The sequence below is a fragment of the Anas acuta genome, chromosome 4 (assembly GCF_963932015.1).
Source record: "Anas acuta chromosome 4, bAnaAcu1.1, whole genome shotgun sequence".
Classification (NCBI taxonomy): Eukaryota; Metazoa; Chordata; class Aves; order Anseriformes; family Anatidae; genus Anas; species Anas acuta.
Window position 1 is genome coordinate 11361704 of NC_088982.1, and position 27341 is coordinate 11389044.

General features: G+C 36.6%; 1 protein-coding gene across 14 annotated transcripts in view; it reads right to left on the reverse strand.

Moving 5' to 3' along the window:
* The window catches only part of SORCS2 (sortilin related VPS10 domain containing receptor 2), a 595072-nt gene that overhangs the window by 84097 nt on the left and 483634 nt on the right, over nucleotides 1-27341 (reverse strand). For all 14 annotated transcript variants that reach the window (XM_068679841.1, XM_068679839.1, XM_068679837.1 and 11 more), the window contains exons 6-9: nucleotides 18831-18895; nucleotides 16580-16698; nucleotides 12435-12524; nucleotides 875-1054 (exon numbers count right to left, since the gene is read on the reverse strand). In XM_068679841.1, coding sequence (XP_068535942.1) covers nucleotides 875-1054; nucleotides 12435-12524; nucleotides 16580-16698; nucleotides 18831-18895 — 454 coding nt within the window. The remainder of the gene's footprint in view (nucleotides 1-874; nucleotides 1055-12434; nucleotides 12525-16579; nucleotides 16699-18830; nucleotides 18896-27341) is intronic.

Below are 27341 nucleotides of genomic sequence, written 5' to 3' on the forward strand. Positions count from 1 at the left end.
GAATTGTCTTTCAATTATTTTTTATCATTTGCACAGCTTTTTAATGCAACCGTACAAATTAATTGAGTGTACACAATAATCTGGGATATCTCCCTTTTGTGCATTATCAAATATACCTTCAGTAATACTTTCTTAATTCAGTTTCACTAAGGATTTCAAATAACTCTTGTAGACAAAAGGAGAGTGATGGATGGCATCTCCATACAAGTGATCTGAAATCACACGCTCCAGGTTATGCAAGGAGAAGAGATAGTACCTGACTCCCTTTCAGCTTTCCATCCTGCAGGAGTGACCAGGAGCAAAGAGCTGCAAAATAATGCTCTCAATAAATCACACTGTGGGAATGTGGCTACACACAATGTGTAGATTCACTCATTAAGACCCATTTCTGAATAGGGACAGCACAGAAAATAATCTGTGCCTACACTGGTAATTGGCAAATGTTTTACTACAGCCATTTGATAAGTAAAAGCTAAACAAAGATGAAGGAGATAAAGGCAACAACAACAACACTATCATTTTCCCACACCAAGAAGGACATAATTAGAGCCAGACATAGGCAGCTACATAATTCTTACTTCAACAATACAGCCAGCTTTCCTATCTTACAGGAACCCTCAACCAATTCTGGTCTTGCACATCCTTGCAACCCAATCTAGTTCTAGGGTTCACAGCACACTAGCAGGGAAGGAGGAAAAACAAACAAACAAAACAAAAATAAAAATGATGCGCTATCAATGAGTAAGAAATCATAGTCTTAACATTAAAGATAACTGTGAGAATCTACTAACAAGTTTAATTATATCCCTAAATCAAAATAAAAGAATTAAATCTCCACCAATGTCTACAGACATTGGAAGACAGAAAAGCCTACCTCAAGAATATCTATCAGGACATTCTCTTCTGGTTGCTTTGTGCTCCGGACATTCTCCAGCAGGATGGAGTAGTAAACACCCTGTGGGTCAGACTGGTACAGGTTGTATGTGTCTGTCTGGTACCATTCCTGAACAGCCACGAATACCTGGTTTTCATCTGTGCTGATTATCTGTAAATCCTGTAGGAAAAAAAATAATAATAATATATAGAGAGAAATTACTCATTTTTTCATAATTGATACAACACAAATAATAATCCTACAAGAAGAGCTGAATACCAGAAAGAGTAGAGGGAGTGTGGGGGGGTGGTAAAATGCACCTGAATGCTAGGTGACAGTAATCTCTCAGTCTAGCACTGATCAGCACACTGCATTCCACCACTCCAGTGTGGTTGGACAGTGCCTTCTGGACAGGGGCTATCAGAAAGAGTACAAACCAGCTTAGTGAAGACCAAAAATCACGATTGTGTGAAAGCTGCAATCTGCTTTGGCTTTTACATAACTGAATAAAAGTCATACTTACTGGGTTTCAATATTTAAAAAAAAAAAAAAACAAAAAAAAAACTTCCAAATCTAGCAATGTCATTTAGGTCCATGGGTGAGAAAGAAAAATGAATGATTTTTGCAAGCTCTGGATGACAGTTGATAGAAAACCTGTATGACTCATAACACCATATGCAAAGCTAACCTAAAAAAAATAATCATCAGATACTCAAAGAAACTATTTCACATAGGACAATGCATAATATAGCACAAAGACAATCTGACACAGTTTCCAGCAGTCACACAGAGGAAGGACTATGTATTATACACACAGTTGATGTATATTATAGTCTGTAATGTTAACCTATTGACCAATGTAGAAAGATTCAGTCAAATATTCAACAGTAATAACATGAAAGTCAACATTCTACATGTACATTCATTTCTCAAGAATTTCAAGCATGGATATTGCAACAGCTTTCTTTCAGTTTCTCCAGCTCCTCCACTCCAAACTTCTTAGACATAAAAAAAAAAAAACAAAAAACTATACAGATGGGAAAAATAATTTAACACTAACATTAAACAGAAGAAATAAATCAGGAAGTGGCATCAATGAATTAAGCTTAACAAACATGAAAAGGATGTAAGTTTGTAATTGCAGCCAAAAGAAAAAGGCAGATGTTGGGGCTACATGTGAAAGGACTTCTAGTCATAGAGCTAGAAAGCTTGTAAACTCTTCATAACCTTCTTGGTATTGCCTATACAGTTCTGGCCACCTTATTACTGAAAAAATCATTAAAGTGATGGAGTGAATAGGAAATAAAGCTACCAAAACTGTTAAGAGAACATGAGTGGAAAAAAAAAATCAGCTTTTAAAAAAAAATAGCAATACTTCACAGAACTCTTTCTTACAGAGAAATAAAACTAAGTCTGTAAGAATCAAGTTTACACTACAGAAAATGTGAGCATGTGCAACGCTGAATACTTGGCAGACCATGGCAGTCACACATCAGGCAAGATGCACGATGTGATTGAGAAACTTAGATTGAAAAAAGGCATTAATCGAAACAAAAGAGCACATTGGAAAGATTTTAACATGAACAAAAGATGGTTACTTACTAACTAACCATGTAGTTAATTTTTTTTCTTTTTCTTTTCTTTTCTTTTCTTTTTTTTTTTAAAACATATCTGACATCTCAACACAAAGGAACCTAACTGCAGTTTTCTATCAATGACAGCTCCCAGAGCTGTTTTCAAAGTCTTTCATGTTTAACTTAGTACTAAGGTAGATTTTTGTTTAACATTCCATTAGTGGATCTCTTTTTATCTTATACTCAGAAATTACTCAGAATCAGGGAGTTTGGCAGAACTTTTGATTCTTTCCATGTGAAAGTTACTAAATAGTAACTGTTCTGATGCAAGAATGCCAGCAAAACACTTCAACTGATCCCAACGGGTTCTTTAAAAAGCTTCTTATGTGTACACAGTGCTGCATCTCCTGTCTTAAACCACATCTAATATTGAAGTCACCTTTTCTTTTACAGTGTGAGAAAAGTTGCACTGATTACCCGGAAAGTAGACAGAAGTGAAACAGAGTCAAACAAAAGAGCGAGAAATACAGTATGTTTCTTCTTTTTTCTACATGTAAACCTCTAAAAAAACCCTTACTCTTCTGTGATGCCAGGGCTTGCAGCAAAATTATCATTTACATTATTTTGTAATTAAAGTAACGCATCTATACATCCCCATAAGCAAATGCAGAACAGGCCTCTTCCTTGCCCCAGGTACACATGGAGGTACACATGGGGTGGCAGTAGTTGCACGGGTGGCACTTGCTGGCAGAGGGGATAGCAGACCAGACAGGCTCATTTATAGTTCTCATCACTCAGGCTGTTGTAGGAGCTGCAGAGCCAGTGGAAGCAAGACACAAAAAGCCAAAATGTGTGGTGCTGAATGAAAAGATTAATTTTGGAAAGACTGGAAAGATTGGGTGAAAGCATGGTTAGACTGGACTATTTTACTGCAACAAATGGAATTTACTTCTCTCTTGGCTGTGACTGTTATCAAGAAAGAGGCCCATACACCTAGCCTGTTTGATGGTATTTTTTTCTTAGGCAAGAACTTATAAGATCCTGGTTTTAGGAAGTGAAATCACCTTTCCACTTCCTTGAAATTTGCTCCTTTCACTTAGCATTTACACTTTTTGATTTCTAGTTGTACTGGGAGGTAGAAATTTCTACTGGAAATTTCCAGTTTCGCTGCTATTTCTTTTCACAGTGATTTCTTTTTCCCCAGAAAGCAAAACAGTCCTTCAGTTTTACTACCTTGCACTAATCCTGCACAGCACTTTCTGCCCACAGTTATGACATAATCCCCCCTGGGAAAATTAATTGACTAAGTAAGGAGATCTGCAAGTTCTAGATGTCTGTCTGATTCTTAAATATCCTTTAAAATGACATGGGATGTTTAAAATGTAGCCAGAAAAAAATCTATACTATGTCTCTCTTTTACTATTCCTATTGCTGTAAAACTGAATTTAAAAAAGAAAAAAATGATTAAGAAATACAACAGGACTTTGGAGTGCCAAGTCCAACCCATCAGCCCAACTACCCACTGCTCACAGAGGACAAGCACATGACAGTGGGATGTCAGCAAATATTGCTAGACATAAGTTACTGCCACTAAAGAGTTAACTAGTAAAGACATCTGAAAAAGAGGTAATATCTTGATTCAGGGAATGCAAGTTTTATTGCTCTACCTAATTCATGGCCACAGATACTGCCTTAGGCTGTAATCTCAGCAGATCCTATAAGGAAAGCATTCATTTTGTGATGATTTCATGCTTGGACTGTTGCAATTGCCTTCTTTCTGGACATTGTGTTTCTCTCTCCAGATTCTGCAGGCTATTCAAAGTCCTGCTGATCATGTAATTTTCCTGTAATTGTGCTATTCACACGTGATTTATTCAAATTCATTTATAAAACGTATGAAGACCTTTACTAATGTTACAGCACTTCAGGATTTCGAACGTTTCTTTTTGTTTATCTCCAAGTGTGTGTGTTTTTTTTTTTTTTTTTTGTTTGTTTTGGTTTGGTTTTATATATATATATATATATGTAAATATATATATATATACACACACGTTAAATATTTGAGGTCTTGGGCTTTCCTTTCATTTCCATGCTCAAATGAGAGAGTCTGTGCTCTTTAAGGTGTTCCCAGGCAGAATCTTTCTCCAGGTTTGTCATAGCACCATGTTGCTATAGCACTTCTATGGCATGTCCATTATTCCATGGACATCCTTTCTCCCTTACTACCTACCACTTCGCTTTTGCTCAGTCCAGTTTGTCATCTCTTCTGATCTTCCATGTCTTGCTGACCCAAACACCCATGCTTTCAGCATTCTCACTTCTCTCCTTCTCTTCTTATACTTTTGCAAAGCTCAGCAATAGTAATCTGTATGAGAAATAAATTGTCCTTCCCAAATACAAAATTCCTAAGGCCAGCCAGCCAGCCAACTTTCTTCCTGCTTTATCTCATCTTTTTAGGTTGTAAGCTCCTGTGCTGCTCTGAGAATACTCACAATACTGCTAGTTGTACTATTCCAAAGACCATGAGACTTCTTGGTTCTGTTTGCTAAGGTGCTTCTTGTACAGTATGTTCTGCGAATTCCATTGACATAATGTTCCCTTCATCCTCCTCCCTTTACTGGATAATGTAGTTCCACAGATGTATCTTCATCTCTAAAAATCTGTGGAACTACTCATAGGTCCAAAACGGTGGCCAGGGCCAGGGATAGGTTTACAGTGCAACCAAAGAAGCCTACAAAGCGCTCCAAAATCCACTACTCAACTACTATACTATACAAAATCCACTACTATTGGGTCCACATAGTTGTTTCTCTATGGATGTAGAATGTATGGATGTACGGAAAGTAGACATAAAACATCCTTCAAGTAATATAAACAGCCACCCCAAGGAACACAGGTAAATTGACTCTTGTGTGAAAATGGGGAAAAATAAAAACACACCTTATTGAGATTACTTGGAATGTTGCACATACAAATAGGAACATGGTTATAAAAGACAATGTCTGTTTTTTTGTTTTATCCAAAAGCAGTAGCAGCTAAGAGTCAGGGGTTTCTGGAGGTGAGGGCAGGAGGAATGCAAGAAGTTTAGAGGAGTGAGGGAAGAGAAATGCTTTGTTTTCACTGTATACATCCCCATACCATCTACATTTAGTAACTCAACTGCCTTTAAAACTACTAATACCTTCTAGAATTTTATATTCAATAAACACTCAATATAGTTTACTATGTTACTAACTGCTAAGAAAACCTGCACTTACTACTGTGCTAAGAAAACCTGTGACACAAATAAATAGGATTACACCCTGAAGACGGAAGGATATAAAAGATGACAAGGATCATAGAGCAAGCCAGTGCTCCTTTGTGTAAAATGTGCTGATGACATAGGAAATGTCATCAAATGGAAACACTGCAGGCAAGATTCAGAATAGGCTGTACTGTGCTACATAGACAGGGCTGTGGCACTTTAGTCACCAAGGAAGGTTCAAAAATAAACTCAAAACACTCATCTTTCAAAATTTATAATTCTTAATCCAATGTCAAAATTCCACCCCTTGCCCTGCAAATGGTTAATGCTTAGGTTGGGGTACACGTTAACCTGACCAAGTGAAAAATTAAACAGAGAATCATAAGGAGTAAATTTATCACAAGTGTAACAGATGTAAGCACTCAAAACTCTGTAGTCTTAGCCTTGACCTCCAGATGCACCACATTTATACCCCTGTAATCTCTTAAGTACAATCGAGGTAACTGGATGGCACATATCCCAGAGATAATCTCCCTAATCTTCCTTGCCTGGCTGAGTAAAATGGTGCAAGGAGAGAAATCAATAACAACCTATGCTGTGAAGAAAGGAAGAGTTCCTTGAATCCATCTTAAAAGGATTTGTGTGACTTGGGAGCCATTCAGAGTGACGGCTGCTACAGCACAGGTTCACTTGCTGGTGCCATGACACCTCCCAAGAAAGGAGGTAACTTTACTACTTCAAATATCACCACTATCTGTATTTCTAACACTAGGTGTTAATCAAATAAAAAGAAAATATGGAGTTGGTAAAAAGCAGGTATAGGAAATTCATACTACCATGAATACATTAAAGACATTCACTTATGTCTAAGGTAATGGGATTTTTTTTCTTCTTTTATTTTTATTTGTTCCGTGTACTCTCTTTTATCTTGGTTACCTAAAAAATTTCATTTTAGTGCTTATTTCATAAGATAGAAAAGACATACAGAGATCAAGATAAATGAAATAAGCTTTTTCCACATCATATCTTTTCAGAACTAAATATTTTACTTTCTGAATTGCAGTAGGATACAACAGACAATATAGTTGCTCCATTATTGAGTTTTTGTAGCTGGCATGAACAAATGCAGAATCAATGAATGCCTTGTATCAGTTGATAAAAGGAGATCATTATCAATGGAGTTTATTTACCAGAGCTAGCAAAGGAACTCAGAATAATTAAATTCTTCCAAACTGCAACAGTAAAACTAACATGACTTGCAGCAAATTTCTTGGTTTGGTCAAGATTTTTTACGACATTTTTCACTTAAACTGAAGAATGAAATAGTTCCCCGTTTTACTGTTAATCACATTAGGGAATAACTTAACATCCCAAATAAGGACCAGAAACCAACACAATTCTCTTCAAATTCATGTTCTTCCAGGCAAGGGCAATCATTGCTGCAGGAACTTTTTGTGCAATACAAGGGTGATGACAGATGGGGATACACCCGGTGCCCCTTAGCAGAACTGCTCTACCAGTGGTAGCTGCTGAAACCCTGCTTTGGGCTGAAAGCAACCCAACAGGGATTGCTGCATATGTCTAGCAGATCTGGGTCCCCTGGAACATGTTTGCATGGATAGGCAGCCATCTAACAACACAAATGCAATTCTGCCACTCTTGGCTTGATTTTGATATTTGCTTCCTATGAATTACTCACTTCTGATCTAGCTTTAGCAGCAGAGAACAAGAAATCTTGGTAAAACAGAATATAGTTTAAAGCCAATGCAGTTTTAAATCGATAGCTCCAAATTTCCTGTCCTGTTACGGGGAGCATAGAGGCAGCCTTTGACGCTGACCTCACCAACCTGTGACCATTCTGTCTGGCAGCATGACTCCTGCCAAGCACAGGCGACAGATGTGTGATTTGACATATGTCAACATCAAACATGTTACAGAAAATCTCTCAACAGCAAAGAGCTTAAAGAAATATAATCTGAATTCTGTTCATTAGGTGGCTCCCAACAGCTCTGTTCTGTACATACATGTAGCTATGATGTGTTACAAAAAGTCAATCTGAAGTGCACTGTGGAGCTGGAGCCTAGAAGAAAAAACAAATAAAATGAAGCTCAGAACTTGCAAAGCTTGGCTGGAAGCTGCTTTTATCAGCCTTCGACTCACGAGTAAGGAGGCCTTGAGATATGTCCTTTTAATCCTTTTCTGTATTTTTACTTTGAGGCTATATTTTGACAAAGACAAACACAAATGCAAATAAAAAATTATATATATATATATATTATTATTTATTTATTTATTTTTTTTTTTTTTTACAGATTTACAACATCTACATATCAAAATGAAAACACAAGGCATCAACAACATTTTTAATTACTCAATTTGAAAGTGTTCATTCTATCTCCACATTTAAAATCACTGTGAAATGCATCTGTGCTGCAAAAAAGGAATATCTGAAGAGCCCAGCGCTATTCCCTCAGGCTAGAGCCTGGGGCTCTCCTGATGTTGTCAGACAGATTCTTGCAGTATCTTCTGACAGTTTTTCCTTCCCTGTACACAACCACTGCTCCATCTGGATTTTTTGAAGCCTCATTCAATTCTTTCAATAAAAAGGAGATAGAGCCTATTTTAGCTCTTCTCTATCTCCAAGTTAGGCAGAATCCAATATTGAAAAACCCTGAAACTCAGTTCTTTGAAAAGCTATTGCTTTTAATCAAACTTTTAAAATTTTCTTTGTAAAAATATTTCATTTTCTTTATCTCCTACCACCATAAAAGTAGCAGCTTCACTGCCATGTTCTAGATGTACTGTTGATGTGTCAGTGTCTTTGCTTCTGCTTGTTTGCAAAATTTCACTGGTAATTTACTAATATTTATCTTTTCCTTCCATTCAAATTACTGAAACATACATTTCTACTGCAGTCTGATGGTTCCCACTGAAATTCAGTGGGATGAAAAATTTCAGAGCTGTGTTCTTAAATTGTGTAGTATCTAAAATATCTGCTATAATGTAAATATAGCAAATCATTTTTAGAAAATGGATCTTTTACAGAAGGCATTAACATCACTCACATCTACTGCTGTTCTAACGGATGTCTGGGTTCCAGGCCTTCTTTGTGAAATTTTCAGCTCTGCTGTGTGCAGACACCAAAGCAACTTCTCTTGGAGGCATCATCAAAATGCTAAAAGGATACAGTTTATTTCATTCCACTCATTGGGCACTGTCTCATCTAGGAACAACACAAAAACCCCTTTTTCCAAATGATGCAGTCATCCTATTCCTAGCTAGCTATTGACTGTATCCAAAATGAAACCATTAGCTTCTAATTTATTTATTCAGCCAAGCCTGGAGTTAATCTGCTTAGAAGTTAAAAAAAAAAAAACAAAAAACAAAAAACAAAAAACAAACACACATTTTGCAAGAATTAAAGAATTCAGGATGTAGCACTATTTCAGACAACAGAAAGACCAGTGAGTTATGACTGACACTGAATATGTCAGAAATGTACTCAGTAAGATCATATGCCTAGTAAACTAAGTATCCTTTGCACTTGGATTTTAAGGCTAAAAATGATTATTAGATCCCTTAGTTTTCTCTCTTTACTGTCTTTCCAACCAGAGAACTTCCAACTGTTATTTCTGCACAACTAACAAGACACAGGCAGAGCAAATAACTTATGTATGGTTAGAGCAAATCCCCCAGAAAAGCACTCAATTATTATTTGAAGACTTCAAAACCTAAATCTGTCACTTTCCTTGGCACCTTTTCAAATAATTAATCACCAATGCTATTAAGAAGTTCAGCTGAGTTTCTAATTTGAATGAGACTGTCTTCAGTTCCCGTCTATGGGTTTCTCTCTCTACAAAAGCACTTTAAGACTCTTAAGTATTTTCTCCCCATAAGGAGACTTCACTATAATCAAATTGCCTCTTGACCTTCCTATTTGAAAAACAAATTATACTTTTCTTAAGGCTGTTTTTCACTGCACTGATCTTGTTTGTAGGGTGGCCCCACAAACACTACAGAGATCACAGTGGGCAGAAGAGTGATAGCAATGAATGACTGAAGGGAACTTCTTAAACTGGGTTTGCTGCCAAAGAAAGCTCCATGGGACTGTGATCTAGGTCCCGCACTGTGTGGTTTGTTTCTAACCCTCCAATAACATTTGCTGCTGTTCTTCACAATGATGCAAGCTCATCTACTGCAAGCATGGATGACTACAAGAACTAAACAATTCATTTAGTTCTTGGATTATGACAACCTCCCCCCATTTATTAAGATGTACTTGACAGCTAGATCTGAACCAAAATAACACATCCTTTGCTAATATAGTGTATGACAAATATTGATATTTAAATCAGAGACATATCTTGAAGGAGGTAAAGTCTGCATCCTGCTTATTATAAATAATTAACTTTATGAATGCCTGAAGTACTCATCCACATAGAATATGAACTTCTGTCTGTAATCATAGCACACGGTGCAACTCTCACAGACTTAAGTTAGATGTCCATCTCCTTTGTGATGGCAGTTACAGGAAGCACAAGATGTGCTGCAGCAGATTACTGGGAATCAGAATGAAACTGCAGTGGAAAGGTACAGATTTGGGGGTTGGGACTAGATGAACTTTAAGATCCCTTTTAACACAAGCCATTCTATGATTCCTGAACAGGCCATGCAGAAGCACGGGAAGAAATGCTCTTCCATACAAGATTTCTACCCTTCCATTTCATAGAATCACAGCATTGCTTGGGTTAGAAGGGACTTGAAAGATCACCCAGTTCCAATGCCCTGCCATGGGCAGGGACACCTTGCACTAGACAAGGTTGCTCAAAGCTCCAACCAGCCTGACCTTGAGCACCTCCAGGCATCCACAGCTTCTCTGGGCAACCTGTTCCATTGCCAAACAAATAACTTTTGCAACATAAATTAGAATCGTCAACACTTGCACTAATGTGCTGACGCTTCTTCAGGAATTCTGGCAAAACATTCAAGACTAAAAGAATTTTACTTGTTTTAATTTATTGACAATTAACATGTTATTAATTACCGATTTGGGTATAGAGAAAAACAAAGACAAACCAACAAAAACATTTAAACACTGATGTAAACACCATTCTTCTCCCATATCCAAGCTGAGCTCATTCAAACACCTCTTCTACCCTCTTCATAGCCTCAACTTCCTTGTTTCCACTTTGTGTTAATTCAGTCCCACCCAGGTACTTCAGAGAGTTATTGGGTTGTTGGACTCATCGGCCTTTTTTTTTTTTTTTTTTTCTCTTTTCTTTCCTTGCTCATTCCTTACTTTCCTCCCTTGCTCCTTCCCTCTTTGTTTCTTCTGTCCTGGTGTAGGTCACCCATTCACCCATAAGCTGCAGTCATCTGGGGATCCCTGCCCCAGCAGGAGTTGCTTATGGGCTGTAATCTCTCAGGATGTCCACATTCGGAACATTTTAACATTTACATCTGGATATTCTTCTGTTGTTTTTCTAATCACAAATTCCTCCAAGAAAGCATAAAGGCTGATGGCCTTAAAACACTGAAATAATTATGTGGAATGGTTGATATATTTACCTGTCCCTGGCTATCCCTTTCTTTTCAAAATAAATAAACAAACAAACAGCCATCTGCATAATGTTACTGAGAACATAGCCAAATTTCAGATCCTTGTCTAAATAGTATCTGAGGATTTGATTTGAGGGTTTTGTTAATATGTTGTATATTTGAAAGCAGAAGTCTTCAGACCATCACTTAGTTTAAAAAACAAAATAAAAATAAAATAAAATAAAAAACCAACACTAAAACAGCATTTAACAAATTCTTTGCTTTATAAAAATAACAAAGCAAGTAAATACGGTGTACTCCTTTGTCCTTTACTACTTGGGCAGTGAATTAACCAATGCATTTCAATACATGTAACAATGATATATTCTAGTTCTCTAATATGTAAAATGAAGGAATCCTAAAGAATCACATGAAAAGAGAGAGACATCATGAGGTTGGGAGAACAATTTCTTGATGGAAGCAAGGTGAACTGTGAGGCCAGATCAGGTTAGCTGGGTTTTATCCAGTGAGTCTTTAAAACCTGCAAACTATTTCAGTTCAGGATTGCAGATGCTTTCTAACTACACATAAAAACATGAAACATATTGTGTGCTGTACAAAATTTCAATTGCATCATTCAGACTGCATGTAAATATCTGTCTGTGCTTTACTGCACAAATATAGAAACCTTGTCACTATAAAAATATGCTAGACTGAAGGCATCTCACAGAAAACTCTGCCATTCTGTTAAGTAATTAAAGTCCATATTGGGATTCTTTAATGAAATAGAGACCCATCCACTGCTAAATTTCTCCTATATTACTATTCATGCTTATACCAGAAAACACCATGTGGAATTAAACTGTAATTGATTCTTGAAAGAACACTTGCTCAATATCATTATATTGCCATAGGGTATGTAGCACAGCTTCATGGAAGCAAAGCTCAGAAACTATTGTGGTGACTGACGATGTATAAGCTATCCTATGTTCTTGTCCTCTATGGTTTATAAGCTATTACTTTCCTAGAATAAACATGCAGACAGTAGGGGAAGAATATATCAAAAATGGGATTTAGAAATCCATTTCAAGGAGAAATTATCATCTCAAACTAATGAGGTTTAAAAAGAAAAAAAGCAAAGTTAGTTTACTGTGAAAGTGAAGAAGAAAAATACAGAAGTAGAAATAAAAATGTGTATACTCACTTTTGGCAATGCATATTTTGGCAACTTCATCTGTACAAAGCCATTTCGACGGTAAGATACGTAATACTTTGTCCGATTTGCTGATGTTGTCTATACAAAGGGAAAACAGAACCCTGTGATAGTTGATAGTTTATATTAAATGTAAAGAGGAATATTTTGGAAGTTTTTTTTTTTTTAACCTGCAATTGAAATATATAGCTATTACTTCCATTACATAGGATGAATTTGCACATTATTCTCCTAATAGGATAAATAAAAGCTGTGAGAAAACAGACTCCAGGTAGACTCAACCCCCTCTCCCCTTCTTTAGGAAGAACAATGAGATTTACCTCCCTCTTTTTGCCAGTTCAGCTACCTTGAGTAATACCTGAGACTTCAGCATCTCACTGACCTCAGTCCTTTTGATATCTCTGTACACTGTTCTCCCATTGGCCTTCCACATTTCTGTCCTTTTGTAGAATCCCTGGCAGCAGGACCCACTAGACAGGAGGCGGGGAGGTGGCACACTGGCTGTGAACACCAATACCTCAAGGGCAAGTGGTTCTCCAACAGCCCAATTCAAGGCAGTTCATAAAGGACTGAATAACTCATGCTAACATTGTACCAAGTGTTCACTGTATGTGGCTAGGATTTTCCGTACAGGATAAAACATTTCCAGTGCAAGATGCTGACATACAGCATGGAAGATGATACAATTCCCAGTTCATTGGTCAGTCAGTTTGAAAACCAGTTACATGTCCTGAAGACACAATTCTACACTTGTATAGAGAGGTAAAACATATTTCAACTGCTTTCATGCATGGAACTGAAGACAGATTAGGTTTTATGTAATATACCTGGGGTTTTATGAAGATTTCCACCAAAGCAAGCAAACACATGCACATTGAAAGGAACACCTGTGTATAACTATTATTCATTAGCACCCATTTCCCCTTTTGCCCAACACAGTGGCAATTTTAAGACTTTTATGTAATTCCCCAAAAATCAATGCAAAATTTGTTCCAAAGGGCCCAAATAAAGATTCTAAATAAATAAACACTTGAAAATATTCATCAGCTTTTTTTTTTTTCTCTAGTCAGAAATGTAATGCCAAAACCTCATCTGACAAAGTCATTGCCATTGTCATGGGGAAAAACATTCCTATTGTGGTTTTTCACTTCCTCTACAAATATGGATCCTGTCTAGTTCAAGCAGTCAAATGAAATTTTACTGAGACGGAAAGATAGAGGAGGAGATGCCAGTTTTAGAGGTTAACGTGAGCACGTCTTCATTCAGTTTTTCTACTTCACCCTCCTATATAAGTCATAGCAGAGCAAAAGAAGAAAGCAAATGGAGTAAGCTGATGGCTAAATGAAAGGTAGAAATTCAATGTAATTTATGAAAGAAAGGCTTAAAAAATAACCTCATTCAGGGAAGATACATCTCAAATGAAGATTCATTGTTGATTTCATAATACTAAAAAGAGTAAAAAAATCCAGGTTTTGCAGTTAATTGCTAATATTTAAATCAAATGGTGTTTGCCACAACAAACAGCATATTTGGCTGTAGGCCATGACATACTTAAAACATTACGTGTTTATAAAAGGAACCTGATTTGGAGAACAGCCTATCCTGGAGCAAATAAACTTGACTTTTCTTGGTAAAAAATGAAGTTGATGCATGTCAGCAGGTCCACCTGCCTGAATATTTTAAAATTATCAAAGTATTTAACACTGAAATCACTTTCACGCTTTCTTTAAACCAGTCTCATTTTTTGTGGTAGAAAGAATGTGATGCCCTTTAGGAATGTGATTTGTTAAATGATGGATTAAAGCAAAAAGTTCACCATTTATTTAATTAGTGTTAAATATCAGTCTTACCCATCTTACAATAGCCTTCATGTTCATTATGCATTTACTTTATGTCACTCATTTTAAATGACTAGAGATGATGCAAGGCAGCGGAGAATCAAAGTTGAAGCAGCTAGTTGTGTCAAGCCCCACTGACATTAAAGGCTGGTCTGTGCTTCAAACAGTGTGAAAACTTTAATCCTGCTAAAATCACCTCTGAAACCATCTGGCTGACGGTGCAAACTGAAGGAAAGCAATGAGCATTGGAAAGCTGCTGATCTTCATGGATATAGACATACTAAAGAAATTAGGATGAGAATTACCTCTAAATTGGTAAAAGTCTGTGAGTGCGGACAGGATTAGCCCTGCAGACTGCAATGCTCTGATTCATAGGCACCAGGTTAGGATGGGTGAGCGATGCCAGGGGCCGTACGACTGTCTCAAACTCATTTTTGCACAGATGACTCTGAGACATCTTTTTGGCAGATATTGCTATGATATCAAGAGCAGTCCCTGGTCTGATTATAACTTTCATAGCAATACTTCAGCCTAGCTAAAAAATGAATTTTCATTTTGTTTCAGAAGTGTGATCTTTCTCAGATGCACAGCTGCTGTGTGGCTTCACTGGAAAAGACAAAAGCAGTGTCCTGCACCACATCCCAAAGGTGGCTGCACTTTACATACGACTAAAGAATCCCACCAGCAATACCTTCTATCCCTCAGTAATACAGACCTGGCTAGCTGTTAAACAGTTAAGCAACAAGAGAGATTTATTGTACATGCTGTGATTTACTGTAATAAGTCTGAAAGGAAAAGACTAGAGATGTTTCCCCTTTATGTGGGAACTAGAGAATACTACCCTTTTATGTTTATCTCTCTTCTAGGCATTAATATGTCTCAAATCTACAGAGACTATGTTACCAATGGCATAGTTTTGCAAAAGCAATTGTCTGTTAAATTCATGTGTACATTTCCAAGTTGGAATTCCATTTCCTGTTTGTCCATGCCTGCTATAAGACAGAACAACAACAGCTCCAGGTGCGATTATACAAGATGTCTGGCAATACACATATGTTTGAAGAGGAAGCAGTCTGTGTTTTGTTGAGTGCAGCAGCCCGGAACTGTATGTGGTGAGATGCACTTTTCACCATCTACAAACTGGGAAACGGATTTTAAAGCGCACCTTGTGGGAGCCACAAATAGTAATAGCTTTGAATAAAATGGGTGCCACAAGTTCTAGACCTAAGCTGAAAAATGCCCACTCAAATTCAAATTTTTTTTTTTCCAAATCCAATTTGCTGTTTCTGTGTGGGTCCTTGCAACTGCTGTGTTGACTAAGAGGAGTGCTTCTTTCATCTCTATCAATTTACAAATCCTTTTGGAAGAAACAACCACAAGAGAGGAAAGCTGCAAAAAAGCCAATCTAATGTACACCAAGACAGTGGTGTGGAGAAGTATCCACACATAAAACTGTCTTTCTGCAGGAGTCAATAATCAGACAAACCTTGTGACAAGCAAATCATATCAAAATAATGGAAATATAGCCAATCACTGGGGAAAGTAAACATGACCTCACAGGAAAATCATGAAAAACAAGTAGGATATAACCTTTCTTTGAGAAGTTTGCAGCTCTGGCAGATTCAAATCCTGATGACTCCCAGGCACATTAAATAATATTTCCAGCTAGACCTAAGTTGCACTTGGTTGGTGCCATAAGGCTGACAGAGCTCCCGCTCAGGCTTGTGCATGCAGGTTTTTTCATTTTGGAATGAAATAATCCCAATGGAATTTGGATCATCACAAGTTGCTCCCAAGCTATGGCCATTCCACACTTTTGCTTCCTATGCACAGTCATGTAACTTCTTTCCCACCAACACCTCTTCACAGGAGAATCCATACGAAGAAGTTGAGCCACTATTCTGCTAGTGGCTTTCCTTAGATGCTCTTAGGAAATCTTTTCATGCTACACAAATATGGAAAGAACCCACAAAAAGTTTTAACCCCAGAGGATTGTTTTCTGCCTACCATACAATAGTATTTATAAAAAGTAATTTTGAAACACATAAGCCATTTGAAAATTTCAGTCTAATTAAAGCTAGGTCAGTGATGAATTAAAATCAACTGGATACACAAGCAACCAGCTGCACAAATTAAAGATGATATTTTTGTTGTTGTTGTTCCATGTAAATATTCATAAATCATCATGCATATTCTGGAACAGGTTTCTCCATGCTCCTAAATTACAGTTCTGCTGTACTGTCTAAAATTTTACTTCGGAATTTTAAAATTGGTTGTCTCCCTAGAAAGTGGCTTTACCTGAAGAAATATGTAGTCATCCTGCACAGTCAGGGAATCCCGATCAGTGCTACCAGCAAACTGGACTGTCATTGTCTTATCAGAGCAATTCTGCATCTGGCAAGTGATGTAGCGATAACCTGAGGGAAGAGAGACAGAAACATATGACAGGGCTTTGTAGGTAAAAGGAAGCAAGCAGTATAAAATGTTATTCGTGTAGGGAAAGTGCTGCCTTTGCCAGTTGAGTTAGTTGTAATATTATATTAAGCCTTCATACAAGAGTTTTTCAATTTCTAATGTACTGAGAATACATTAAGTGCCTACAGTTCAGATCATTCATGGGCGGTAGCCTGTCCTCCAAATTTTGCTGGTCCAGAGAGATTAGGGATTAGGTGAATGAGACATTCATAGGTGGGGATAATAGAAGAAGCCTCTTTTCTCACTTAACCTATGCACATAGCCAAATCACTCATTTGTAGAAACGGCAGCCTTACACAACATAACTGAAATCGATAGATCAGCCCCAATATAAAACTGTGATGAGTGAAATGAGAATCAGACTCAGTTAAATATACAGCATATGGAATTCTAAAGGCTATATTCAAAGCCCTGTAGAAAAGTTAACACAGTATTAGAACTGCTTTGTTGGGGCAGGACTTCTGTACTAAGAGTTAATACCTTGTTGAAAAAGCCTGCACTGATTTGTATCAGTGGAGGCTATGGCTGCTCTCTTCCTGTCCAGTTAGCCATGGACAAGGAACATCTTTTCTGCCTGAGTAGTTAGGAGAGCACTGCTGCATCTTTAATGCAATCTGCTCCTATGAAACTGGGAGAGGAGAGACAATATCATATCTTAAACCAGCTGCAGCCCAACAACCTTCTCCTAGATTCAAGCTCACCCTCCAGCACAAGCCTTTGAACACAAACTACGGCTGTCATTCCCAAGTGCAGTGAGAAAATAGTTATATGAATGACCCCGCGTTCAGATCACTAATGGTTTCCATGCTCCAGATAACAGTGTGAAAGAGCAAACAGTGCACCCCCGCACATGTCCTTTGTTACTTTTGCAGTGATAGGAAATGCATTCCATACTTCATGGATTTTTTTATTAGAAAAGGCCAAACCAGTGTGCTAAATACAAATATTTGTTTTATAATCTGGATCTGTTTAAAAGGCAGCTAGAGTCATTCCAAGTTCTCTTGCTTATTTCCAAATCATCATCACAAGGATATTTGAGCAAGCATAGCAAAGGGCCCTCATAAAGTCTTTCACCTATTTATAGTTCATAGGACATATATTTTAGTGCTTTATCAGACAGGTAGTACAAAGATACTGTTTCCACTAAAATCAATGGCAATGCTTGTATTGACCTTAAGTGTGGTTAATTGAGAACCCAGCCAGGCAGTAAATATTTCATTATATTTTCTCATTTTCTGCTGTTTCCTTTAAATTATATATATATATAAAAATCCATCCAGCTCCTAAACAAACTTCTTACAATGTCTCTACACAAAGCAGCTGATGGGGCTGTGAAGGGCTCATATAAATTATAAAAGATTTAGGGAATTTTTCATCCAGGTTTCTTGATTATTTTTTTTTATATAGAGCTAAAAAAAAAAAAAAAAGGAAAACCTTCAGGGATCAAGGAAAGTCAAACAGTGCATCCTTTACAATTAATTTATAAGACTACAAAGGAGCTTAGATGACCTGATTCAAGGAATTAAATCATCTTTCAGGAGGAGTACAATTGGCAACAAGAAACCATATAAACTTTTTGAATCATGGTGACTTTACTGCATCACATCCTGACTGCTGATCTGCTTTTTCATTTATTTTGCTTTTGAAGTCTCAGAGTATACTAGATGCTGTAACATGAGGAAATTCTGGGAGACAGTGGTTAGTTCAGTAGGACTGACATATGCAACAATTCACTTTAACAGACATTTACCCAACACTACCACTGCATTGCCAGTTTTATTCGCAAATCAGGAAAAAATGTTCAATGTTTAACTGCCAGAACAAATTGCACTATTAATGGAAGCTTTCAACAGAGCATAGCATCTTGATGTCAATTCATTTTAGAGTGGAAAACAAGTAAATTTTAAATTATACTATAGTTTTATATAAAAGGACAGCTTTACTGACTACAGATAAACAGAGCAAGAATCTGACTTGTACTTCTGACTAAAAATCAATCCAAAAAGTACTCTCTAAAACAAAGAGAAATAACTATACCCTAGGGAATCAAATGATAACATTTTCATTTGCATACCTCCACTGGGGTCCTGGATTTCCATATGAACTAAATCAGGGTCTCCATCAACTCCAGCAACGGCCCTGAGAACATAATATAATCAAGTTATGCAGAGCCAGCTACAGAATCGTAATTATGTGGATGGAGGACAAGAGAGGATTTCATGCTAACCAGCTTTAACATTATTTTAGCTGGGAAATTAAAATAAATCCCATTTATAATGTCATATTACTAACATTAGATGAAAACAATTTTTTTCTGTACTTGATATTATGTTTTTCTCCTTAAATTTCTTTAAAATACCTCTGACTAAAACATGCATACAAATAGGATCCTAGTATCAACTGGAGAAAAGAACCAAAATAGTTATGAAATTGGAAACAAAACTTTATAATCCCAAGTTTATACATAAATATATACAGATACATGTGCACTCATATTTACTGGCAAGCTTCAGAGCATCTTTTTACAATTACCTCTGACATTTGAGACGACAAGGCAGATTTGGGGCTAAAGGAGACTTGGATTCCATTCTTATTAGAAATACCTTAAACTTGACACGTCCTTTCCATAACTAATTGATACGTCATTGGTAAGTATATTGAAAAGGAGAGTAGATTCTACTTTGACAAAGGAAGAAAGCAAAAAGTAATTTTGAGAAGGATATCCTGAAAAGGAAATTCAGTCAGAATTGATCAAAGCACAGCTTAACTTTGAAAAAGTGCACAGGGAATACAGGCTGATTTTCTCCTAATATTCCCCATGTTAAATATACTTAGCCAAAAGATGAGCTTTCTACCCTCAGGGCTCCCATCCCAACCTAGGGACAGCAGCCACAGCTGTGCTTTTCCCTGGCCCTTACTTTGCCATTAGTCAGGAAGATTCTGCAGAGATAGCTTGGAGCTGACACTCATGCTGTCACAAAGCAAAGTAGAATCCGTCCCAACTCCCATGTAGCTACATCACTTTTCACAAGGCTCTTCAATGGCAATGTGTGTCCACTGAGTCAGTAAGATGCGAGCTGAAGACGTTCAAAGGAGGTGCACTGAGTAACAAAATGCAGCTGGACTCAGGTACTAAAAAACCTCATTACAGTACTTAGAGAAAAGGGTCATTTTGATACAATTATTAATAATCAAATGCAATAAAACTAATACTTTGGATTGAAATTACATCATTGTTTAATGATTTTAATGACATTGATTTATGAGGAGCGGCGAAAACCCAGACTCAGTAATTGGTGGCTCCTTGGGAATGCAGGCCAGGGGGAAGAGACTGGATGATTTCCACTGCTGCATAACAACCAGAAATAATCACATTGCTGTTTTTTTCCTAATAAGATAAATGATCAGTCTGAATAAGGAAGGGGAGGGGGAGTGATGAGCTCTGCCAAGCCATGAAATGTGAAGGAAACTTCTACTAGGAATTTTTAATAAATGCATGGACAAGTCCTGCATTTTCTAAGAAATTGTGCCTCTGAAACACAAACTATTAGAGCATTTTGGAGAAAATACATCAAGTCAGAAAAGCTATTATATTCACTGAGGTCTGATAAAAGTGTATCTGAATGGGGCGGGGGTGAGGGGAGATCTGTGGACTACTTTTTTCAGTGTACATTACCTATTATACTATCTATTTCTTCTAGATACTCATGACATACCGAATCAAATCTTCTATTTAGTTTGCAGTCAGCTCTCTAAAGGAAGAGAATTACGTTTGTTGAATACTTTATCTTTTGTTCTAGACCACATGCAGCTGAACTACAAACTAACAGAAACTTTAGGGTTGAAGTATTTTGAGGCTCAACCTGACTTGCTGATTAGTATCAATAATACAGCTTAGGGGTATTTGTGAAAAAAAAAAAAAACAACTCCTATGTCTATAACTCATTACACATGATTTCATGAGCACAGTTAGAGATACACGTCAATACCTTTACACACTTCTTTCAATAGCTCAGAAGTGAGAATGATCTGTCTATCATGTTCCTCCTAACAGTGGCAGCTGGCGCAAATAGAGTCTAATCTCATTTCCAGTGTAATCATTTAGTGCAAGAGGTTGTAACTGATCGGTGTTAATGAATACCACATGTACACAGAACATGAAAGCTTCCAACCTGGACTACATCTCTCCTTTAGATTTGTATTTCAGTAGGTGTGAAAAAAATCACAAGAAAAGCTTTTTAAAACCCAGTCAGGAAAAAGTAATACCTCTTTCCCCCTGAAGTTCACACATTTCCTCTATTCTCCCTTTTGAAACTATGCTTCATTAAACAGGAGAACATTCATTAAACAAGAAGGTAAGTCCTCTCTTCCTAAACCAGCTAGATCACCTCCATTGACACACAGAAGGTTTAGGGTGACAACTCCATGTTGCAATTTGACAACCATTTCTACTCGTTATTCTACCAGATTAAGCCACCTCCCTGCTGTGTTCCCAGTGTTGCCTCTCCGTCACCACCTTAGTTGTTCCACTGAACCAGTCAGGTCCCAGTGGTTGGAACTATCTAGTTTAAAGGTAACCCCACAAAGACAGAAGCCACAGAGCTGCCAAAAGAAATTACCATTAAGCTGTACCCATAGATATCTCACTTTAGATACATCAAACATGTGAGTTGTACTCTTTAAGTGCAGAGTTTATTCATTCTGAGAGGCAAAAAATAAGTAAATAAAATAAGGAAACAACTTCATTTTTTCAAAGCCAGGTTTTGTGTTTTATATTATTCTAATTGTACAGATGGCTCTCTATTTACTCACTGAAGATGTTAAACCCTCAAAGTCTACTTTTGAACATCAACTATAGAGCAAAGTTTCCCAACTCTGGGAAACTTTTTGCCTATTTTTACAAACACTTAGGAACAGTCCTTTTCTCTTTCATTGAAAAAAGACACATCTATTACGGCTACTAAGAAAATCTTCAGAATGGAGTATAGCTAATGCAGAGAACTTGAAGCAATATCCCTGAAGAATAAACTAATCCATTCAGTTCAGTGAAATCCCCTGCCAACAGTACTTTAAACAGCAATATTGTGATTTCAACTGTGTTTAAACGATGAACCAAAGGAAAAAGGTGTATCATACTAGGTGTAACATACTACAGGGCTAAACACAGTCCATCTGCTCATGCAATATAGCTTTCGTAAAATGATAGGCAAAAACCATACATACTGTAAGTGATCCACTTAAAAGGAAGGCTCAGCTATGCTTTTTCATATTGAAGGAGAAATCTAAGCTTTTTTTTTTTTTTTAATGTATTTTCATATATAAAATGATTGCTACCACAACACAGATATATCATATCAGTGTGAGGATTATGTCCACACATCTATTCACAAACACAGCTCACTGCTCCTGAGCCAGCTCTAGGACAGGATCTCTTTCATCTTACAGACACAATGTATTACAACAACTTGTAATTCAAAAGCTTCTTCCTTTTTTGTTGTCATTTCAACATTAAATTCTATTTTCAAATAGAAACTTAAGCTTTCAGTGCAATGAGCACTTTCTTCAAAACCCTTTTTTTTCAATTTCAGTTTTTACAACATGCACTTAAAATTTCCACGGGCGGGGGAGAGGGAGACCTAAAAACAGATTAATTTTAGATCAGACAAATTTTCCTCTATGAAAATAAATATCTCTTCACCAAATACACAATTCTGATTAAAGCAAGTGCAACATGCCAGCACTTCAGATCACATTACAGTGTGGTTACAACACTTCAAAATGAAAATAGACTGACTTGATTGTAGGGTGTTGTGAATATAGGCAGTCTCAATATGCTTTTTCCCTTTCCTGTGAACACAAGTTTCCATCACCCTCCCTTGTGCTAGCACTCGTGCTTGTCTGACACCATGCTGAGCGTCTTGGGAAAATTAATTCAGCAAAATGTAATTTGGGGAATTTGGGGGATTGGTTTTCTGTTTTTTAAGCCACCTCACCATGAAGGTAGTTGACCACCAATCCTGTAGAAGAAAAGCAGCGCCTTTTGGTGGTGCACTGATACAGGGTTGCTGTGGTGCAGCCATTGTGCATGTCTAAATTTATTTATGTCATAAAACTCATAAAGATGCACCTAATAAAGTGCAAAGCAAAGGGAAAACAGGACACTTATGTTTCCATATACAAGGTAGGGCTGAATTCGGCCTCTTGAGGGGCACTACAGCTCTTTATATGTATATGTTGCTTGAGACTTTAGAGAAGTTTCAAAAGATTAGCTTTTGCATGACCTTCACTTTTCTGTATTAGTGCTCCACCAAGACACAACACCAACTTGCTCAGCATTACATCAGCATAGAAATGGTGCGATGGAGTGGTCTAATAAGATCTCTGCATCCGTCTTGGTCTGTGTATAAATATATACTCCACGATACAGGCATTTAAAATTTTGTATTTTTAAATGACAATGCTAAAATTCTAAGAATTTAAAATTTAGGAGTTCTTCATTAAGAATGCAAGTTAGCAGACATTTGGCATTATTTTAATAACAATTTTGCTTTTATTCAGCTCTCTTCCTCATAAACTGCCCCAGTAATTTCTCATCCCAGTTGTATGCACTACTAGAAAAACATCAATGCCTACCTAGAATTTGGTATTTATGTAATATACACAAACAAAAACTACCACTGATGTGTAGTAATACATATCTCAAAATGTGAATTGTAAGCATCAATCCCTTATGTGGTAATTATGATTTCATATTTTACTTCTGAGGCAGAGCAGTTGTCTATGGGCACTAATCAAGTAGAGTCTGCTGTGGACATGCATCTCCCTCTCCTTCCAACAGGTCCCTTCATTGTTAAATATTCAATCCAGTTCACTTGGATGCATATTGATGAAGTGATATCTTCAAATATACCATCTGAATCCAAAACCAAATAAAAACAAATTTGCTTGCTGATGTGGCTGAGTCCCCAGTGAAATGCCAACTGAAAACGTACACGTCTCTTTTATTTGCCCCTCTTATCATCCCTTAACATGAACTTTACCCAAAAGGTAAGAAGTTCCCACTTTACACTGACTGATTTCTAGTGATTCACATCATTGGTTTAAGGGTACTGTCTTGCTTAGAAAGCAAGTCAAAAGCATGTAGATGCTTTTTCTGAGTAGCTTAAAATGCAATTGACTCTTGGCAACCTGATTACTCAGGGAGACAAAACCGCAATTTGATTTATATAAGCTAAAGTTAGTAGATTACAACTGATTTATGTTTCAGGCCTTGCCTTCTTCACATCTCTTTGAAAGATGCACCTTCAATGACTCAGTCAATGCCTTGCACAGCCAGTGTTGCTCCTCATTTGCTCCCTATTCCTAAACACTTTTTATTAAAAAACGTTTTTCCTGCCACCCTTATCTGAACAGCAGGGCCAAAGTGGTTTGTCATCCCCATCACCACACAGATAGGAATAGAAACAAATATCATCCTGAATGCTTAAGTCAAACGTAAGAATGACTGCCCACGCAGATCCCCTGGCTTCCCACACAAGAGCCTTTCACACAAAATTCAATGTTAAAAGCTCAATGAAATCTTCTTTCCATTTCTCTCTCCTTCAGGGCATAACACCTCTAAACTCCACTCTTTCACCTGACACTCAAATAGGCAGGAACTCGCTACACTTGACATTAATGGCTGCAACTATGATTGATTGCTCATGTGGGATTTCATGATAAGAACAGAACTTTGGTCCCTGGAGAACAACCGCTCTATCCAAATACACTCATCATTTTTTATTTTTATGTTTTCACCTCTCATGAAAATGGAGAACTGATCTCTAAAAATAAGAGTAATAGATACCTTTCACATTGGATCCACATATTCTAGTAAGCTGAGGATAAATTTCTAAGATTCCAGACAAAATCATAATGAAAGTATGTTGGGCCTAATTCTCTGGTAATTACTGCTTCAGGACTTACTGTCCTGGGGTATATTTGTGCTGGTGTAGACAGCTGATTTACAATCTGTTCTTCTCTTATGTATTACTAAGCTCTATTTTAAGAAATCAAAAGGAACTTAACTGGTGCATAAGCCTTAGGGACTGAAAAGAATAGCAGCAGCAGAGGTAGAGGAATCCCAAACTGCAGAATTCTTTCTTCTTCTAGACTATTACCACATAATATACTTTTTTTTTTCCTCTCTCTCTTTTTTTTTTTTTTTTTTTAAATGGGCTTGATATATAAAACTAATATATCCTGTGATGTGTGGGTGCTTAATGATTTACTGGGACAGGTTATTCTATTTCTAAAGCAAACTCTTTGCATACGCTCCAACAAATATGCTAAGAACTGGAAAAAACTACATACAAGGATTAGGCCCTACAATACCGCTTCAATAGAAATATTAACTTCAGGACAATAATGCATGGTTGGTTGTAGTTTTTAGGCAGAAGTAAAACTGGTCATGGGAACCAAAATTTCTGAATTTTAATGCACAAGAATTTGCTCAAAATTCAAACTTTTAACAAAAAAAAAAGTCTCAATTAGTATTTATAAAAAAAAGTTATTTTTAAGTTCAGGTACAAAATGAAATATTTTATTTTGAATTATATTGAAACTTCACTGATTTTCTGAGGTTAATTTCAAATCTACATTTCATGATTTTGCTTTGAAATTAATTAAAATAATTTATTTTCAGGATTTTTACATGGAAATTCACTGAAAAAGTTTTTGTTTTACTTTCCCCTATATTTTTATTCTTCATGTGAACTTCAATGAGAAAACAAATATAGAAAAACAAAGAAGTTTCTAGAATACGTAAGTTTTGCAACCATCTTTACATCTGCAGCCTCCCAAGCCCTCCTAAGCTGCTCTGGGAAGAAAAACTGCTATGAAGGATTAGTCAACTTTCCTTTCCAAAAGTATAAATGAAACAAATTGGGAAAACAGCTGGGGGGAGAGGAAGGAGGAGGAGAAAATGCCACACTAAATCACAGACGGGATGAAAATATTCTGTACTGCTAAAATAGAGATGATAGTGTACACTTTCCAGTGATATCAATAATCTTTCCATTAGTTCCACTATCATGAAAGACCAAATTCCATATGTTAGATCTGCAAAAACACTTAAGGGACAGTCCAAAACACTTGAAAAAGCACATAAAGCCTCGAAGATTATTTAAATATATTGCTTAGAAATCTATAGTATAAGATCTGCACATAAATAAACTACCCAGTCCCTACTGACCTTCACATAGAATAAATATACAAGACATTGCATTAAATTAAGTGCATTCAGATTTTCAATAATAATAAAAAAAAAAAAGCTTCTTCAGGAATTGTGTGAATATCTGGCTTCTGCTGGAGGCACAAGAGGAAATTGTTTTTAAAAAGCACAGGAAAATATTATGATGGATATCTGTATCTACCAGGCTGAAATAAAAATCTTAGGCTATGTTATACACTTCTATACAGTACCAAAGCTCTATTGATACCAAAGTACCATTTGCTAAAGACCTGCCCAGTGAAATGTTCTCAGCACAACCAGCCAGTATCAGCAAGACACATTCCCTAATTTATAGAGATACACGATTACTTTGAATTAATTTCACCTATCTTTAACATATCAGATATTACATATTGCCAAGAAAACAATACTAGACTTAGAAGAGTGTTCCAGTAGGCAAAGTCTGACAACAAATCGTACGCTCATGGAAAACTACACAAATACTAGTTTCTACTCAGCACTCAGATAACTCAGGTGATGAAGGCCATAATGAAGGGTGGAAAGTTTCATATAATGCTACAGTAACATCTACAGGAAGGCCATGATGTCCAACCCTCCATTCACAGCAGATTCTTTTTTTATTGCAACATCACACATTATTTTTAGAAGTAAAATTCTTTTAGAAATAAAGATTTTACTTCTAATGACTCTTAAGAAGTATTAGAGAAGGATCATAGGATCATAATGCAATGCTAAATATCTGCCCCCATAATCCTTGCTGTTGATGGCTGATTAAGTTCTTGAGAGAAATCAGAGAGGTCTCTCCTCTGAAAAGGGGAAAGCAAGGCCTGGAAATTATTTATAATGTTTGTAAATGTACAAATTCTTAGAATTTATTACTTTTCTCTGAGAGGAATGTGACATTTATGAACAAACTGTGTTTGAAGTAATACATGGCAGTATATATAGTATATAGTAACACCTACGCCTATAAGATAGGTGTTACTACAAACAAACCACAGGCTGTTTACCTATGGAAAAACATAGACTAATATGGACAGTAATAGGTTACAGGAAAACAAAACAAAAAGAAAACAAAAAAAAAAAAACAACAAAAAAAGGGTTATTTGGAACTATGAAAAATTCCCTTAATTTTTGCAAGGACAATTCTAGAACTAAAACAAATCAAAAGACATTTAGAGAACAAAAGTGACTAGCATGTTATGACTAATCCTGTAATAAAAAATACTAATTATTTGTAATAATATGGTTATACACGTTCTATATTAATACATTGAAGTAAAATGTGAAAGGTGGAATTATCTGGACTTTTCCAATAGAAATCAGATAAATATGAATTGTGTAAATTGAAGA